Source organism: Ochotona curzoniae, unplaced genomic scaffold (genome assembly GCF_017591425.1).
Source record: "Ochotona curzoniae isolate NIBS_2020 unplaced genomic scaffold, NIBS_Ocur_1.0 contig_291, whole genome shotgun sequence".
NCBI classification, from domain to species: domain Eukaryota; kingdom Metazoa; phylum Chordata; class Mammalia; order Lagomorpha; family Ochotonidae; genus Ochotona; species Ochotona curzoniae.
This window is the reverse complement of record NW_024465649.1, coordinates 7,287,560-7,303,167: the sequence shown is the minus strand read 5'-3', so window position 1 is coordinate 7,303,167 and position 15,608 is coordinate 7,287,560. Positions and strand designations below refer to the sequence as shown.

Here is a 15,608-nt window from a genome sequence, read left to right as displayed (position 1 = left end):
TATCCACTTTTGATATGTGGATTTATTTATCCACATTCTGTTGAAACCACAAGACATTTGGATTCTCTGACTTTGTGTCTTCAAATGTTGATAAGGGAATATCATCACTGTCTCACATACGTTCAGTGTCAGGTGTTCATACACTAAATATGTGCTTATGGATTTTGGAACATGAGACATGTCAGATAATTACTGTATAATAACTACAAAGTAGTTTGGGGAAGTGTATATGTCATATGTTTGTGTGTGTGTACGTGTGTATGTAAGTGTGAGTGGGAGACAAACACACAGAGATGTATGAACTTTCGCTGGTAACTTGCAGTGGAAGGGGACTCTTAAGCAAAGTTTCAAAAAATGAAAATTGTCCAAGGTAAACTTTGCGCCAATTGCTAGTGTCAATCTCTTTAAAGAGAAAGTGAGGAAAAAGAACTGGTTGAGAAATGGTGACCTTTCTCTTCACCCAGTGCTCCCTGAAACCTGAAGCAGCGAACAGAAACTTAGTTTCCACTCATTAAAAATACAAATGTAGGAAAAATGAGCTGCTTTTCTAGCTTTTCTCCTAGTGATCCTGGTGCAGAAATGTTATATTTTTTCCACTAACATAAGTAAAATGTATGCTTCCAGGAAAAGAACAGAATTTATTTTTAAAGTATTTTCTGAAAAGTAGCCTTCAGTGCTACAAATTAAACATAGTCACATGTAATTGTTCTGCATTCATTATTGCCACCAAATGTATATATTTTTAGTAAAGTGACAGATATAATTTTATAGATCATGAACTATTTTGAATTTCAATACAAATTTATCTGTATGACTCATCTTACCGTAGGCTGAGTAAAGAGCGCATCCGAGAATTACAGCAGCAAATCGAGGACCTCCAGAAGTCTTTACAAGAACAGGGTTCCAAATCAGAAGGCGAAAGCGTAAGTAGCTTAGCAGTTACTGTGATTTTGTTCTGTGGATTTTCTCCAGTAGATCTTGATGGCCAGATTATTCTGTTGTTTGAGCGTATTACCCTTACCATTGAGGATACCCTTAAATACCGTATATATCTGCATAACAGATGCAGTGATTTTTGCCGGCTTAGAGCCTATGACTTTACCATATATGTTGCAAGATGTTTTCTCTCTGTCCTGTTTCAACAGTAACTCCTAACTTTGTGGTAATTCTTGCTTGAAGATATGCTACAGCTGAGGCTATATTGATCATTTTTTCATTGCTATCGTGAAATAGTTGAGGCAGTCAAATATAGAGAAATCTATTAGCTACAGCTCTGGAGGCTGGGAATCCAAGAAACATGGCCCAAAATCTGGCAAGCCAGCCCTCCCTCCCCGAAGCTGGATGGCCTCATGGGGAATCAGGATTTCAGATTTGAGCAGGAACAGGCTGTCACATTGCTCCCGGAAGCCAGAGAGATGGGTGTGGAAGATTAGGCTTGTGTCACATTCCTCTTGAGAGAACCAAGGTCCCATGAGATATACCTTAATCCCTCCAAGGTTACATCCCAGATGGCGAGAGGACCTCCCATTATCCACACTGTTTGTTTAAAGGTCTGTCACCTTGCCATACTGCCACCATAAGGACAAAGCTCCCAGCACAATTTTTGAGAGAACAAATAATTCCAGATCACCCGTGTGGCCTTTGCAGTGGTGCTGGGATTGCAACAGCACCAAGGCTAAGGGAAGTAAAGATGAGAACAGTTAGCAATCAGAACTAAGCAAGCCTCCTGATAGGACAGAAAATGATTTCTATTGAAAATGTATGTAAGAGTCATCAAACCTATGGGGGTTACCAGTTGTTCCTTCCTTCCATACTGACTCATGGCTTCATGGTTTGTAACGGCAGATAGAGAGCATGAGGACAGAGATAATCCATCTTACAGGACAACCAGATGTAGCTTAAATCTGGATTTATTTATCAGTTCTATCATTTAATCTCTCTATGGAGAAGAAAAGAAGTAATGATGGAGAGAGGGATGTATAAAACATAAAGCTTAGGGGTATATGTACGTTGAAGAGGTACTGATTGATTGCTTGGTATTGGAATGTTGGGCAATTAGTTCTGTGCTGATGGGGGAGGAAGCTCTGCAAAGTAGAGATGAAAAGGGAGATTGAAGGGTTGCATTTCCTTTCTGTCTTTTATGTGCTTTATATGATTTTCTCTTTTTTCCCTGGGGGCTTGGAAAATAGAAATCGTCTCATGCATGGCGGCATCTCATATGTGCATATATACGGTATTGTAACCTCTCTAATACAAATATTTTTTAAAGCCACATTAACGGATACTTTAAAAATGGGATCTTTTTAAGGGACTATGTTTCGCACTACTGTGTTTTAAAGGTCTTTATCTTTTAATTTACTGATGTCTAAGTTATATTTACTATTTAAACTCTACAGCTAGATTCAGTAGATGCAGATCTATGGCTTGTTAAGATGCTTCTTTCAAAAGACACATTTGTGTTCTAAATTTTTTTTAACATAAATCTAGTTGCTTCATTTTGGTGTTAATAATGTGCCTGTGTTTATGATGAAAAAACATGAAGATAAAATTCCATTAAATTCATAAATTTATAAAAAGCTGCAAAACAAGTATTTGTTTATCAAAGGCCAAGAATCATAGAGTTGGTAGTTGGAATGAATGATTTGTTAGCTGTTCCAGTGTTTGATACTCCTCCATATATCCATTCAGCTCACGTTGTCCACGTTTCTTCTTTATGCTCTCATTTTCTGTTCTTTTGTTTCCCTTCTGAAGTAAAATAATATTTAAGATTCTATTTAGTTTTAAAAATGTTATTGGAAATTTTAAAAGCATTTCATAATTTTACATGTACACCTGCAAAAGGAAGTAGAGAGATTTATATGTCTGGAAAATGTACCTTTCTCACAATAGTTACCTTACAGCAACTTTTTTTAATTTTATAGTCCAGCAAATTAAAGCAGAAGTTGGAAGCTCATATGTAAGTAAAACTGATATTTTATTTCAAATATGAGAGGGGAAGGGATGTAAAAGCTTCTGAAGTTACTCTCCTTTTCTTGTTCTGTTATGAAAACATATCCCTTGAAGCTCAGTTAGCATTGGACACCGGCACCAAAGGAGAGCAGAGAAGTACAATACTGGGTTGAGGCTGCCTGCTGGCCACCCCAAAGCCCTCACTGTGTTAGTCACTGATTCCTGTTGCAGTGTGTGACAGAGCAGCAACACTCATAACACATTTGTGGGAGATATTAAACCTGTGAAATAATTGCTTCTATTTCCTTAGGAAGTGATTGCGGCAAGGGCAAAAATTTTGAATTTTTGGTATCCACCACGTCAGGCAATTTACATCCTCCTGATGACCCCTGTGGTTAGGCAGTTTCCTATTGAATAAGAGAGGAAACTAAGGGTTGAAAAATGACTCAAAGTCCACAAATGTTATGTGGCACAGACAAGTTTTCAATGTTAGGTCCATTTGACTCCAAGCTCCATGCTCTTTCCACCACTTAGGGAAAAACTAACAGAGGTCCATGAAGAATTACAGAAGAAACAAGAGCTCATAGAAGATCTTCAGCCAGATATAAATCAAAATGGTAGGTATTTTTGAAAATATGGGTCAAACTAGATCTAAGGGCTTGTCTGTTCAAGTTGGAGGATGCAAAAACTGATACTAGGTTTTTGCACAGTGCATCAGTGCGTGTGATGGGTCTTTAAAAAGTTCATGAAAAGCACATAATATGAAAAAACTATGCATACATTTGAAATTTTTTTATACTAGAATGAGCTCATCTCTAAGTCCATATTTTTCCACAAACTTTTTGAAGTACTCTCATGCATTGGAAATGAGAACCATGGTAACTTTAGTGCTGACAACAATAATATATTTTCTAATATTAAAGCAAAATCTAATAAAATGAACTGATTGATATATAGGAGTATCAAACATGAAATGGAATAGGATTGATAGTATGAAAATATGAATAAGATAACTTTAATAAGATTAAAACTTACATATTTTATAAAAATAATGCCTCATATATAGCTATGGGTAACATTATGGTATATTTGCTTGTTTAAATACTTGGTAGGAAAGAAAAAAATAACTAGATGAACCATATTATTGGTATTTTAAGGAGTCATGAATGAGAATATACTAGTCATATTAAAATTAGATAATAATTCAGTATAGGAAGGAACAAAATATTATCTTGTTAAATAAAAAATATTGAGTGTGATAGGTAGTAATGGATCATGTTTCATTTGATTTTTACTAATAGTGCAAAAGATCAATGAACTTGAAGCTGCCCTTCAGAAGAAAGATGAAGATATGAAAGCAATGGAGGAAAGATATAAAATGTACCTGGAGAAAGCCAGAAATGTGAGTGCCTTGTGCTTGCAGGACTTGTGGCCTGGGCTTTGATTCAGCCTGTCCCACCTAATGTCCTGCCCTTCTCTTACCTGCTGCTCATCCTGGGGCTCCCCATCACCTGGCTTTTCCTGTCTGGATCCTGCAGTCTCAGCATCAGTCCTCACACTCTTAGTCTCGCTCACCAGAGACAGAGAAAAATAAACCTATAGCTTTGTGTGGGCAACTTAAACATCCATAATAGTGACCTCACTGGGGAAGAATGACTGCTGTAACCCATGGGATCATTGGCAGAATGACCCAAGAAGGTTCATTTGCTGGAACCTCACTGAGTTTGTTAAAAATAAAATTTTCTGGAATATTTCCCAAGCACTGGGACAGTGCACACAGTGAATTTATACAACAGATTTACCAATGTGGAATAATGCATACTTCATATTCAGCTAAGTGGACCATAACATATATCATATTGAATTAATATATTAGTCATATTACTGGTTAAAATAACATATGTTCATGTAGAAAATTCAGGGCATAAAAATATCACAACCAAACTTTTATCATTTAGATACCAAATTATGATTTATTATTGGTAATTATGATTCAGATATATTAATGTGTTCTGCTTTTGCGGTTTGAACTCCATGAAGGCAAGTGCCACATTTTGTAAGTTGTCAAATTCTCATCTGTTACACATCTGTCACATAGTCTACACTTGGGAAATGGCATTTGAATGAACCATAATAATAATTTGGTATATTACCTTTTAGTCTTTTTTAATCCTTGTAAATATCACTGACATTTTCCTAACTCATTAAGTAATTTTAAACCTTTGGAAAGCAAGGTTTATAATTATACTGTACAAGTGTCTCACTATCATTGTAAATTTATAATTGTTGATTGTAATTTATATCTGACATTTCAAAAATGATTTGTTAGCAGAATATTATCTGTGTAAGTTAACTGAATCTCTCTTAAATTATGAACAACCATCACTCATTTGTAAAAAAGAATATTTTTAAAAATATGCATTGTAAAGTGGGATAAACAGAGAAAGGAAGAGAGAAAATAAATCCGTCTGCTGGTTTACTCCCAGGTGGCTCCAACACCCTAACAGCGTGGCTGTGCCAGGCTAAAGACAGAATCTTGGAGCTTCTTCCAGTACTTTCACTTGTGTGCAGGAGTCCAAGAACTTGTGCTGTCTTCTGCTGCTCTCCCTGGCATATTCCCAGGGAGCTGGATTGGAACCCATGTCAGCATTTGGATACCAGCACTTGCAGGCAGAAGTTTAAATTGTCATGCTACAATGCTGGCGCCCAAGATCTTCTTTTTTTTAAACCTAACTTTTAGTAAGTTACATAAATATGGTGGGGCACCCCACCCTATCCTTTGTGGATAAGATCAACAATCTCTACTCTGTGGATCTTGTATTTAGGAGTACATTAGATATTTCTCATCTACAAAGTAAGTTATTATTCTAATTGGGTTGTCAAAGTATAGTTAACTCCAGGGATAGTTGGTGGATAAATTTCCACTTTACAAGGGCTTTACAAAATATGTTCTTATATTTCCAAGATTACGAAGCACATAGTGAAAATAATTTGTTTCTCTCTGAACAGGTAATCAAAACTTTAGATCCTAAATTAAATCCAGCATCAGCTGAAATAATGCTGCTCAGAAAGCAGTTGGCAGAGAAAGAGAGAAGAATTGAGATTCTAGAGGTAAATCTACCATATTTACTCATCTCCCCTTAATTTTCCTATGAAATCCTGGTAATTAATTTTCTGTTGTCATCTATACTTTCCATGAAGTACAGGAAGTTAGAAATGTCATGTTTTGTTCTCCATCCATCCATCAACAGTATCTCATTGGCCTGCTACATTGGTCTCTGCACAGTTTGCGTGCCTTTTGTGTATCTCCCCAGGATGACCAGTCATATACATTTCCCTGGCTTTTAATGGAGTCCTGCTATAATTCTGCTTTTATAATTTTTGTGTATGTGGTTTTATTCAGAAAACAAATGGGATTGTTTTTTATGAAAGATACTATGTCCATGCAGTTAACCAGGTTTATCTTCTATCTGTTCTTCATTTGAACCTACACATACTTGGAACATTGGGGGGAAGGAAATGCAGAATCCCAGTATACCTATGAACTAAAATGACAAAATTGGTTGTTCAGTGTGTAAGGTTATATTATTAATGACATACTTTTATGAGTTAATTGTGTCCAAATTTTAAAAGTATTTTCATGAGAGTGGTTTTCTTGAGCTTGGAGAAATATGTCAGTGTGAAATTACTTAGGTTTTATAATTAAGAATATTCTGTTTACTTTGCAATATATTTTGCAGAAGTTCTGGAGTATGGTGATGAGATTTGATGTGTTCTTGACGTCCATTTATGTTTCCTTCTGATAGTGTTTATCATTGCAAAGCTGTGTTGTATTCTGCCTTCTTTTTTAGGTCAACTACATTTGTTGTATTCCATCAAAAACACGTTCTATTTATATAGATTTTCCTTGGAATTGTTTCTGAACAACTAGGTACGGAATGGTAGAAATATTTTTGACTAAGGCCTGAAGGTTTCAGCACCTCCACCTCCCTAATTCCAGAGTACACACCACTCGGGTGTGCTTGCTACTGGTGCTAACCCAATCCCAAAGTGTGTTACAAACATCACTGAAGGGCTAGCTGTCTAAGAAATGGAATTACTTCTTCAACATCCAATTCAGATATTTCTCCTTCTATAAAGCTCTGCCTGCATTTTGTAAACAACTATACTTTTCTCTTCACTTGGAGTCTATTTATTTGGAACTCATGAATTTGTAGCTTTGGTCTTTCTCATAACACATGTCAAGGTAGCTTAAGCTCCTTATGTTTCTGTAACCCCACCATTAAATATTACATCATCCAAGCCGTTGATCACAGCCCTTTTGGTGACTTCTTATCTGAAGCAGGGGCTTTCCTTTCTGGCTGGCTATCTTTTCATGAAAATAGTGAGCCTTGAACCGAACGTCTCTTGGACTGTTTAGTGTCCAGGGAAGGCCAAAGAGAACATGCACTATTGCTGATGTTTGGAATGTGCATCCTCAGCAAGCATGAGGATGAAAATGGTGCCTCTGTCTGTAGGTCTGTTCCCTTAAGGAACAACTTCAATGAAGCCACAGTAAAAACCCAACACATGGGAATCCAGGTTCACACACCACAAAATAAATAAATAAATAAAAAGAGAAAGTTAACATACATTGCAAATATTATTCTGTCACCTGTCTTGAGGCATTTGTGTCTGGTGCAGAGAGGAGTTAGGAAAAGGCCCCATGAGGTCCTTGTTTTGGGCTTGGTTCCTGTATACTCTCAAGATGACAGCATTTTATGGCTGTCTGTATGTGACACCGCACAGAAAAAAAGGTATAAGAGTAATTATGGGTTAGGATGCCTGTCTGTGATGGCATGTGAGTATGGCACCAGGGATTGTTTTAATGAAGGCCCCAAAGATCTAGATAGGAAGATATAGCCAAAGCTATACTGACATTTTAAACTGGCTTGCTGGGTAGTTTTTGACCATTTCCTCTTTTGATTTTGACTTGTGTGCAGTTATAACTGTATTTTGTTGTCTCAGCCAGTTTTTGCTGATTTCTCTAGAAGTTGGGAAAACAGCATGGAAGTTGCAAGTTTGTGTGTGTGTACATTTACATTACTCAGTTCTGCAAAGAAAACTTCTGAATTCGTTGCAGGGCATAGGCTTTCTGTAGGTTTTGCGGATGCATTTCTGCATGAATCAGGCTATGATTGACAGCTCCATGTGCTTCACAGATGTATTCTGATTCTCTCAGCAGTGAGCATAGTGAAGAATTAATTCTGTTTTAAGCAATTTGAGGTGATTTCTAGGATTTTAATTGTCCTCATCTTTTCCCAGAGCGAATGTAAAGTAGCAAAATTCCGTGATTATGAAGAGAAACTCATTGTTTCAGCATGGTATAATAAGGTGAGTTGAAATTCAGCTAGTGATGAGAAGTTTAGGACACTGTTGAAGCTTTTCACCAGGGGTGATTGTCTTTTAACCCACTCTGTAATCACAGACTTCTCTCACCACTAACTGTAGTAGTCAACAGGTTGGGAAGACAACGATTCCACAAGAATATAAACAAGGACTGAAATGGACAATCATATCACAAGATCTATATATATATATAGATCTTGTGATCTATATATATATATTGTTTTCTATGTGGTAACTTTCACGTTAGTTGCATCTATAAGTGGGTAGTAAATTAGAACGATGACTTAATTACATGTTTATATATGTAACAAAAGTGAAAGTTACCTTAATTTTGTGACTTAATTAGCTATTTTCTTTGTCACTCATGATCGATTTGTGTGCATCAACATCAAGCTAATACAAGTAGGAGCTGAAGCATATTAACTCAGAAATATTCCTTAAGATTCCTTTATTTGAGCTGGTACAATTAATGCTTTTTTTAAGCAGAGATTGTGTATCTGTCCTATCAAGGAGAAAATAGCATGGGGTCATGTGTAGTGTGTCTCATTTTGTCATCCTTGGTGTAACAGGAAATCGTTTCTCCAGGACAGTGTCTCAGGGTGTTTGGAATTCCTTGGCTGGGAGTGGGGGATGGGGCATTCTGATCAGCTCTAGCAGATAGTAACTTGGCCGTTTACCAAGTGTGAGAGTAGATCTGTTGTGAGACTTTCCAAGTGTGCACACTGTGCTTTATCATGAACTGCTAATCCCCATCCTCAGTAGACTTTGTGCTTTGGTGTCACCATGATTTTGATCTGCGGTAAAATCTGTCTTCATTCATCAGGACCTCAATGCAAATCACTTGTGAAGTGTTTGTTTCCAGCACTTTCTATGAGTTGGTCATCCCAATGGTATCAGACCTGCAGACTGTTTTCTTTGCTGCTCTGCTGTTTCTTGGTGCTTAATTGAATGAATATATGAGTTAAATAATGTGTGGCTCATTCTCTAGTATGTTTTTGATGAGCATCCGCTGTGTACCATGTACTTTATTGCTGCTGCTGATGCCACATTGAATAAAATTGTGTCATGTAGTGTAGTGAGAGCAAGTCATGACTTCCCTTTGTCTCATTGTAGAGCTAGTTTGCATCCCAGCTACTCTGCTTCTGACTTACGTTCCTGATTACTTGCTGAGGGCCTGCGTACCTGGGCTCTGGCTGCCCACGTGCCAAAACCAGAAAAGAATTTGTGGCTCAAGCTGTTGGCCTGATTTAACCCTGCTGCTGCAAACGGTTGAGAATGAGCCAGCCCACGGAATTTCTCTAACACTCTCTATGTCTCTGTCTGGCTTCTGTTCCCCTCTCTAACTTTAGCCTAAATGTTACATATTTTTTAGAAAGTAAAAACCTAAGCAACAAAAACATAGTCATGTTTCATGTGTCAAAGCACAGGTAAACTGTAGCAACTTTGCACTGTACTACTTGTTCTCAGATGTTAGCTTGCATCAAAAGTTCTTTTGTTAAAACACAAATTGCGAAGTGCACCTTCAGGGTTTGTGATTCGGTCAGCCTGGGTAAGCCCCAGAATGTGCATTGTTTACATGTTGAAGATAATGATCTAACCTTGTTAAAGCCCAGACCACATTGTAGTAAGGGCTCATCTGATGTTTGCTGTTCTGATATGTCTTCTCGTAGATGGTAAATTGATGGACTAAACTTGCTTTGGCATGTTTTGTTATAATCCACTCTAAAGATAGCATATTATTTTAAACTATTTCTTCATTGTTTCAAATTTAGAGGACTCGATTAAACTTATTTTAAAGATTTATTTATTTTTATTGGAAAGGCAGGACATACAATGAGGAGGAGAGACAGAGAGGAAGATCTTCCATCCATTGATTTTCTCCCCAAGTGGCCACAACGGCTGGAAGTGAGCCAATCTGAAGCCAGGAGCCAGGAGCTCTTCCAGGTCTCCCATGCTGGTGCAGGGTCCCAAGGCTTTGGGCCGTCCTCGACTGCTTTCCCGGGTCATAAGCAGGGAGTTGGATAGGAAGTGGGGCCGTCGGGATTAGAACGAGCTCCTATATGGGATCCCAGTGTTCAAGGCGAGGACTTTAATTGCTAAGCTATTGTGCTGGATCCTTTTTTTCTTTCTTACTAACATTCCCATGTGCAGATTAGTCAGCTCTGAACCTCCACATTCTTCTATAAATATGAGGACAGTCTAGACTTTATAGAATTGTTTTCATTGTTAAGTAACTATGTGAAGACTACTTGTCAAACTTTGTATTTGGTCATTTTCTGTATATACAGACTATAATTCATATAATACATAATGCATTGCTTTTTTCCCCAGAGTCTAGCATTCCAGAAGCTGGGGATGGAATCCAGGCTTGTGAGCGGAAGTGGTGCTTACAAGGACAGCGGGTCATGTGGCCCTGCCCGGTCCTTCTTAGCCCAGCAGCGGCACATCACCAACACCAGAAGAAACCTCTCTGTTAAAGTTCCTGCTACTACAGCTGATTAAACTGCAAAAGAAAACTGAGCAAAAGTGCCATTATCCTATTTTGTACCTTGCAGTTAACAGAGAAAGGAAGTTTGTGATGCTGAATAACAACAGTTTATAAATCAATAAGCATCAAGTTAATTCTGCCAGCTGATTTTGAAAACAGTGTAGAATTAGCTGTCTTTCTGGTTGAGCACATTTAAGTCACTGGAAGACACATCTAGACATGGCTTTTTGAGATTATCATAATTTTTAAATTCACTTTGTGTACATTTAGTGTTTTTGGTTGTTAGTAATAACTTGATTGATTTTAAGATGTGATCTGTGGTGTGCTATTTTAAAATGTATGTAGATTTGTGGCATTTTTCTTTTTTTAGTCCATATGAAACATGCTTGAATAAGGCACATGGAGAATTATATAACAGTGGTTGAGTTTATGTCTACAAGTTTTTAGTTCCTGTCTTGAGCTTTGTCGTTGACTATTTTCCCATGCCATGGATGATAAAATGTTTAGAAGATTAACCATTAGAATGGCTTTCCTGTAGTAGAAGTAACTAATTCAGAGTGTTGCAGATGCTGAAGATGTCCTAGTTCCCATATGATAAAGGCCTCTTGGCAGCATTGTTGAAACATTAAGGTTGGGAGGTAAATATTTGTAAGAAGTGACTTTATTTATTGGAAAGGCAGAGACAGGAAGACAAAAAGGAAGAACTCTCATCCCCTGCTCTCCCCCCTCCCTCCCCCACCTGCCTGTAATGGCCGGGCCTGGACCGAGCAGAAGCTGATAGCTGTGCCAAGAATGAAATGTCCAGATCGCCCACACTTGCATAGCACAGCCCAGTCACTGGAGTCATCACTTCTGCTTCCCAGGGCGTGCATTTTTAAAGGAAATTGGAACAAGAAGTAAAGTTGGGATTCAAATCAAAGCACTCCGGTTTGGGTGGGACACAGATCTTATTGTCTTAACTGCTTTGCTAACCACCTGCCCTAGAATTGACTTTCTAGTAGAAAGCAAGATAAAAACAAACACGTTGTGTGAAATGTTTGTATGCTTTTTAATGTAATTATAAGGCTTGCTTTTAGGCAAGCGCATGACAACATTGTAGTTGCTTCTTATCAAAAAGAGGCACAATAATGAAGCAACTTCCAATAAGTTTCATTATTTCCTGATTAAGCAGTGTTGTTCTGAGTTTGTGGTATGGAGTAATTTCTTCCCAAAGCTCTAATTTCAAAGGTATTGTTTTTTATTTGGGGGGGGAGTCTATTTCAAAAGTCAAAACTCAAGAATTTTGTTAAGTTGTGTTAATTTGTGCTGTCCTTTATTGTGGTCACAAGCTGCATGTGGCAATCTAAATTAAATTGAAAAATTCAGGTCCTTGGTAGCACCAGCCTCTTTTCAGACAGCCTTTAGCTACATGTGGCCGATGGCTCCTATTTTGGACAGTACAGCTGTAAGTATATTTATCATTGCACAATGTCCTGTTTAGTGACACAATAATAAATTTTTTATATATGTGAGGAAATACTCTTTGATATTAAACCACAATTAAATATGTTAATACTATTTTTAATATAAAGATTGGATTGAAACTTAACTAGCATCTTGTATTCTCTAGAGTTGAATACCTTAATGTTACAACAACCATAGTCTGTCTGTACAGTGCACTTCGCCTGTAACGTTCTGAGCAGCAGTATCTGTAAACCAGAGCTTAAGCAGCCATTTTCTGAAAAGAAGGGAATATTTTAAGGTTTGTGGTCTACTGGATAGTTGTCTTAAGTACCTAACCCCTGCCACTCAATCTTTAACATGCTTAAGTACTTCACTTCACTCTGTAGTGGAAGTAGCCATACACAATATGTAAATAAAGTGGGTGTGGCTATGTTTTAATAAAACTATTTTCACACAAGCAACTGGTAGACCAGGTTTGACTGGCCAGCTGTAGATCCCTGGCCTGTAGTTGGTCCTTGGCCTTCTTTGAGAGACTGAGTATTGTTGGGTTTACAGTGTTATTTCTTTGGATACCAGGTTTTAATTCTTGCCCAGTAGGCTTTATTTTTATTTTTATCCATTGAAAATATAAGAATTTTAAATGGCATCTGGGTCTCTGAGCTTCAGGAGTGTGTGTCAGGATATTTTGTCTCATCAGGGTTGCTTCTGTGACTACCTCTCAGATGTTAGTGCTTTGTATTGGAATAGTTAATATGTTTGACATTTTCATATGCTCTTGTAGTGTTTACTTATCTGTGAAATGGAAAAACATCTTTGAAAAAATTTTAGCATGCTATTTAAAATTTTCTAAGTAGAAAAGCATTTTGGTATATTTTGGTCAAGGAAGATGCCCATTTGGTGTTTCTATTTGCTTATAATTCAGGTTTTATAAGTTCTGCAAGCTCTCTTTTATTGGAATCTATTGTAAAACACCAATTTCAGTAAATTAGTTTTTTCCCTTAACATTCAATTATTACACTTGGAATTCCTAAATAATGCATTCAATTTCTAAATAAAGATATAACGCTAGATAGATTTTTTTCTTGGTAGAGAAATTTTCTTACCTATAATTTTTTCTAGTTGATAAGTAGAATTGAAAATGTTTAATATGTAAATATTTATATAAGACTAATGTAATTTAAGGTTCTGTGTTGTGATTTAATCATACATAAATTCAGGACTGATCAGAAGTGAGATTCTTTTCCACATCTGGTTAATGTGGTGAGATTGACACCCTGTGGGTGGTAAAGCATTCAAAATATTTTGTTATGAAGCATAATTTACACATAGCTGTGTTGTACCAGAGACTGGAATGCATTTACCATAGAAGAGAGATTTAGCATTTATGTATTTGTAAAGGGAGTTAATATTCCAATGATTATAAAATAGAACCACATGCTAATTTGGAAATGATTTTAATTTCAATATTCCTTTCCTTTCTAAATATGTGTACATCTAGCAGTGTTTATTCTGAAACTACTATATTCAGAAATATTTGAAGTTTATTCTATTTTTTCTATAAATCAGGGTGTCTGATTTAGTAGAGATTCAGCATTGATAATCTTGCCTAGAACTGTTCATCTGAGTATCCCCTATTATGATGTCATCATTTTTCATAACTGGAGTGCTAATTTGAATGTCAGATAAAACTTCACCAGCCGCACCTGCTTCTGGTGTAATGGCACATATGTCATTGTGTCTCAGGCCGCAGTACTTTCTTTGTTAGGTTCTTAATATGTGTACTTACTGAAAAAATTCCTATCTAAAATAAATGTTTATGGTTGTATGCATACATTCATATTGTGAACTTGCACATTACAAAGAAGTAGTTCAGAAAATTTGTAAAGCACAAACCATAAAAAAATACTGTGCAGTTGTAAAACTTGATGTAACTTAAATGTGATGTTCAGTTTATAAAAGGTCCTTTCTATTTTCTATGGCAAAGTCTTTGACACTTGAAAAATAGAAGCATACCTGATTTATTTTTGTAAGTATTTAGGATATTATTTTAAATAAATGATTGTCCAGTAACACTAAGATAGTTGTAAAATGTCTCAAATAAATAAACTTTTTTGCTTCTGTGTCTGTTATGATAAATTTTTAATGAATGCAAGTGCCCCTTTATTTACTGTCCTAAAGAATTGAAAACATTGTGGATGATAGAGAAAAAAAAATAATTTTACTAATGTTTCCAATCTTTGTTTCCTTTAATTTGTTAGTGGAAAAAAAATGGATGAAAGTGATTTGGAGTATGTTTTCTGTCTCTGGTTTTCAGCCCTGGCACTTTTCGTGAATTTGAAAAACAGAGCATTTTGGGGTAATTATTCTCAAAGATTGTTATTTATCCTTCAATATTCATTCTGCTTTTCTGCCTTTACTAATTAAAACCCCATATGTTAGCTTTTATCTATCAGTGACAGAAATGCTCCCCAAACTGTATAGCTCGGGCTGCCTGGTAACTGGATGGAGGGTCATTTCACTAAGGCTAATTGAATATGAAAAGTGGAGCTACTAATTGGCATGTATCCATCACATGTGAGTTAATGGACCTGCTCAAGAGAATGGACACACTTTTCCCTGGTCTTGTTCTTCCTGTGGGTGCCTGTTGCAGCCCTCAATAACGGATGAGCAGTAAGGAAAAGGGGACTGGAGTCCCTGCAAGCAGCACTGAGCTCTATCATCTCCGTTAAAATAATTTAAAAAAAAAAAAAAAAGCTTTTTCTTTAGGAGTTTACTTTCTTCCTCTTCGTATTTCCCAGTGCGTACAGGTGTGTTGAGATGAGTTGTGAAATCGATTTTTAGAAAAGTATGTTTTTAGAACTTGTGTAAAGATTTGGCTCTGTTGGTTTAGTTCTTTTGCTGTTAACACTCACCTGTTTACTGATCACAAGAATGCCTGGGTAGCGATGACATGCCAGATACAGAAGGATAAAGATGAAAGTGAAACTCTTTTCTTACGCTAGATCTCTGTAATCTCAAAGTCCATTACTCTTTACATTGAGCTTTCTGAACTGTGTAGCAAGTGCTGCCCACACTAACATCACATTATTCTCTGACTAGTTGACTAAGTTACTCTAGATTCTTTCCGCCATGTTCAATGTGGTAGCTGCTATCAACACTGAATATTTAAACAAATGATTGCATGAGGGACAAAAGCACACAGACTTCTCATCCACTCTTTTACTCCCCGACCTTGCACTAGCCTAAGGCAAGCCAAAGCTCAGAGGAGTTAAATCGTGATGTTTTGACAGAGTATTGGGCATCTAAACTAGACAAAACACCAGCCCTTATGAGTCTTACT

General features: G+C 36.8%; 1 protein-coding gene across 1 annotated transcript in view; it reads left to right on the top strand.

Moving 5' to 3' along the window:
• HOOK1 (hook microtubule tethering protein 1) overlaps positions 1–14,386 on the top strand; it is a 55,427-nt gene extending 41,041 nt beyond the window's left edge. The window contains exons 16-22 of the mRNA XM_040978473.1: positions 830–923; positions 2,922–2,956; positions 3,484–3,566; positions 4,251–4,351; positions 5,959–6,060; positions 8,254–8,322; positions 10,669–14,386. Coding sequence (XP_040834407.1) covers positions 830–923; positions 2,922–2,956; positions 3,484–3,566; positions 4,251–4,351; positions 5,959–6,060; positions 8,254–8,322; positions 10,669–10,839 — 655 coding nt within the window. The 3' untranslated portion in view covers positions 10,840–14,386. The remainder of the gene's footprint in view (positions 1–829; positions 924–2,921; positions 2,957–3,483; positions 3,567–4,250; positions 4,352–5,958; positions 6,061–8,253; positions 8,323–10,668) is intronic.
• The last annotated feature ends 1,222 nt before the right edge of the window (positions 14,387–15,608 follow it).